Source organism: Bison bison, unplaced genomic scaffold (assembly GCF_000754665.1).
Source record: "Bison bison bison isolate TAMUID 2011002044 unplaced genomic scaffold, Bison_UMD1.0 scf7180017852638, whole genome shotgun sequence".
NCBI classification, from domain to species: Eukaryota; Metazoa; Chordata; class Mammalia; order Artiodactyla; family Bovidae; genus Bison; species Bison bison.
This window is the reverse complement of record NW_011483211.1, coordinates 8,800-12,912: the sequence shown is the minus strand read 5'-3', so window position 1 is coordinate 12,912 and position 4,113 is coordinate 8,800. Positions and strand designations below refer to the sequence as shown.

The following is a 4,113-nucleotide window of genomic DNA, read 5'->3' as shown; positions in this document are numbered from 1 at the left end:
AGCTGGGGGGGTGGGGAGGAGAAGATGGAGCCCTTATACTCTAATCTCTTGTACTTGGACCATTCCCCCAGATGTTCTACACAGTGCCCATTATGGCTTTTGCCTTTGTCTGCCACCCTGAAGTGCTGCCCATCTACACAGAACTCTGCCGGTGAGTGGGCAGGCAAGTGGGCGTGGGTGATAGGGCAGCAGGTGGGGTGATAGTCATAATGCCTATCATGGTCCTGGTACTGTACAGCTCGATTGTGGCCAGATTGTGCCAAGGAAGGGGTTTGAGGTGGCCAGGAGGGCTTGGGGGATGCAACACAGTGACTGTTCACTAATTGGGGCTTAAGTATTCTACCCTTTTAACATCCAGTATAAGTGTGAATGGACAAATGGAGAGGCTGAGATCAGATGAAGGGGTGGCATATGTGGATGGGATGGGGGAGATGGGGAAGGTCAGATGGAGAGGGATATGGATGTGCAAAGGAAGGGCAGGGATGATATGATGATGGGAGGAATGTATGAATGATCAATCAGGGGGACAGTGTGGATAATCAGAATGGAGGGAGAGGCTGTGACAGTCAAATGAAAAAGAGAGACAGAGATGGTCAAAGAGATAGGCAGAGTTGGTTATATGGGGTTAGAGGGATGGATAGAGAAGGGAGGCGTGGCTAATACAGGGGAGGCAGAGATGGGCATCTCAGCGTGTACTAGCTGAACATCAGCTCTGGGAAGACTCTAGAGGATGGGGGCTGGTTTGGAGGGGCCTGGACCAAGTCCACAGGTCTGGACATGACAGTTCTATGACCTCTATACCTCAGGCCCTCCAAGCGCAGAATGCAGGCTGTGGCCAACGTGTCCATTGGGGCCATGTTCTGCATGTATGGGCTCACGGCGACCTTTGGATACCTCACCTTCTACAGTGAGTGCGGCTGGGGCCAGGGCTGGGTAGAGAGCTAGGGTGGGGACTGGGTAGATTACTAAGCAGGAGCCTCAGCACTTTCCCTGCATGCTTTCAGACCCCTCGGTTTCCAAAGGGACTATACACACCCTGCATGGAGATTTTGTCACTGTCTGTGTGTGCGTGTGTATGTGTGTGCACACATATATGTTTCTGGGACACTGGTCCTGGTGCTTCAATCACATCCCATCTCCTGTGTCCCATGTCCCAGGCAGCGTGGAGGCGGAGATGCTGCACATGTACAGCCAGCATGACCTGCTCATCCTCTGTGTGCGTCTAGCGGTGCTGCTCGCTGTGACTCTCACGGTGCCAGTTGTGCTGTTCCCTGTATGTTGGGGGCAAGAGTGGGCCTACAGGGTGGAGGGGCATGGATGGATGGGTAGAGCGTTAGGCAGGAATGTTTGGATGGAGGGTGGAGGTAGGAGTGGATGGATGGATGGATAGAGGAGGCTGGGATGGACAGACAGGGAAGATAGAGTTGTCAGATGGACAGAGAAGGCTAAAATAGATGGTCAGACACAAGGGGGACATGGATGGCAGAATATAAAGAATCAGAAGAACAGGGTTGTCATTTCGAGGGAGAAGGCACAGATGTCTGACTAGACAGAAGAGGGAAGCAGGAATAGACAGAGGGTAGAGGCATAGGTAGATGGATATTCAAGATGAAGAAACAGGGATGGACAGATAAAGGATGGAGACAGAAGTAGTGAGGTGTAGGAGGGACAAGGCTCCCTGATGGAGAGGTTGGCTGAGCAGACAGAGGAGGGAGATGGAAGTCATCAGATGAGGAGAGAGGGGCAGGGACCTCAGGGTGGAAGGACATGTGGGTGGTCAGGAAGGATGAGGCAGACATAGTTGGATAGAGGAGGACAAGATTTCAGACAGTGAGTGGAAGCATAGATGGATGATCACCCAGAAGGGTCACAGACTGTCAAGCAGAAGGGATGCAGGATGCTCATGTAGAAGGTGGAGGCACAGATGGATGGTCAGACAGAATGGAGGTAGAGTCAGATGGAGGAGAAATCAGGGGTCTCAGACTATGGGTGGTGTTAGAGACAGATAAATACATAGAAGGGGAGGCAGTGCTTGAGCCCTGACCCTCATCCTACTGTACTCTGGTCACAGATCCGCCGGGCTCTGCAGCAGCTACTTTTTCCAAGCAAGGCCTTCAGCTGGCCACGCCATGTGGCCATAGCACTGATCCTGCTTGTCTTGGTCAATGTTCTTGTCATCTGTGTGCCAACCATCCGGGATATCTTTGGGGTTATCGGTCTGTATCCCCAGCCTTAGTCCCAGACCCCACATAATATGGGCCTTGTACCCCAATCTTACATTGCTTCTTTCCTTCCTGCTTGTCCTTCAGGGTCTACCTCAGCCCCCAGCCTCATTTTCATCCTTCCCAGCATTTTCTACCTCCGCATTGTGCCCTCTGAGGTGGAGCCCCTCTACTCCTGGCCCAAGATCCAGGTGAGCATTCCAGGGGAGGGCTGGGGAAAGAGGGAGCATTCTGAAGAGGGAGCATTCAAAGATGGCTAAAGGTTGAAGGAACATTTTCAAGAGGGGGCTTGGAGCAGAGAGGGCAGATGGTCTAGAAGAATGAAGAAGATTGTCATAGGAAGAGGCTGAGCAGACAGAGCACAAGAAGAGTTTGAGAAGACAGCAAGCACTTAAGAAGGGGCTGGCGTGGAGGAAGCATTCTTCAGACAGATGGAAGGAGCACTATTAGGAGAAGTTTGGAACATTTTCAAGGAAGATGGGGGAGAGTACTCCCTGAAGAATTTTAGGAAGACGGAAGGAGGAGTCACAGGAAGGGGTTGGTTTTAAAGGAGAGAGAGCAGAAAAGGAGGATCAGGAATGAATGCAGCACTCCCTGGAGGGGATGGAGGAGCTTGGGTGTAGGTACACACCCAGCCCCATCTTTTCTCCCTCTCACCCACAGGCTCTGTGTTTTGGTGTCTTGGGGGTCCTCTTCATGGCGATCAGCCTAGGTTTCATGTTTGCCAACTGGGCCACAGGCCAGAGCCATGTATCTGGACACTGACCAAGCCCTGCTTCACCTGGGCCCCAGTGTGCATCCACCCGTGCACGTGGAGGGAGATGGACTGCTCTCCCGGTTCCCATCAACATAGCCACAGGCTGAAGAGTGGTTCACTCCCTTCTTCCTCAGGGGATGCCAAGCTCAGATCATGACTCTAACCCCAACCCCAACCCTACAGGAGGAGGAGGAGGAGGCTAGGCCCTTAGGGAACCCCTGCCCAGTCCAGTCTTTTCTGCCTCCTCCTTGTAGAAGCTGTTTGTCAGGATCACCGTTGAGCTAAAGGGGAAGAATAAAGATGCTAAATTGCAACTCTATCATCAGTATTTCATTTCTTTCCGGCACTTCTTAGGGGAGCCTTCCCAGGTTCACATTGGTAAATGACAGGAGGACTGTAGTGGCTCTTATCTGTTCACCCACTTCTCTGCCCTTCAGTAGCTGGCTACAAAACTCACATAGATCCCTTCACTGGCTCACTCAGGAAACATCTCCCAGAGCCTACTGGCAACCAGGTGCTGTTCTAGGGTGCTGGGGGTATAGCAGCAGATCGAGCAGACAATAATCCCTGAAGTTGAACAAAAAATCCCTGAAGTTGCACAAGAAAGGGCAAAATATGACCTGCCAGCCAAATTCAGCCCACTGACTTTTTGTTTATCCCCAAGCTAATAATAATGGTTTACACATTTCTAAGTGATTGGAAAAAAAATCAAAAGAAGAATTTTTGACAGTTGAAAATTAACATGAAATTCAAACCTCAGTGTCTTCAAATAAAGCTTCATTGAAACTGTCACATTCCTGGTACAGGCCACCAAAACAAACAAACAAACAATACAGTCACGCTTGCTCATTTACACACTGATGATGGCTCTTTAGTGTTACAACAGCAGAGATGAGGAGTTACAAGGGAGACCACAGAGCTCACAAAGCCTAAGCTATTTATTATCTGGCCCTTTTCAGGAAAAAATTGCTAAATCTCTGATCTAGCTGAAGAGAGGAAAACAGATAAAGAGGAGCACTATGAGGAAAATGAGTGTAATGCTGGGATTGGTGGGGGGGCGGGCAATCAGGGAGACCTTATAGAGGAAAGGAAAAGGAGCTGGGTCCTTGATTGACTAAAAGGAGCAAGTCAAGT

General features: G+C 50.5%; 1 protein-coding gene across 1 annotated transcript in view; it reads left to right on the top strand.

Annotated features, from left to right (window-relative positions):
• The window catches only part of SLC38A5 (solute carrier family 38, member 5), a gene marked incomplete at its 5' end in the record, with an annotated part of 7,428 nt that extends 4,130 nt beyond the window's left edge, over positions 1-3,298 (top strand). The window contains 6 exon segments of the mRNA XM_010852910.1: positions 22-151; positions 807-907; positions 1,158-1,273; positions 2,072-2,216; positions 2,310-2,413; positions 2,886-3,298. Coding sequence (XP_010851212.1) covers positions 22-151; positions 807-907; positions 1,158-1,273; positions 2,072-2,216; positions 2,310-2,413; positions 2,886-2,987 — 698 coding nt within the window.
• Positions 3,299-4,113: the final 815 nt, after the last annotated feature.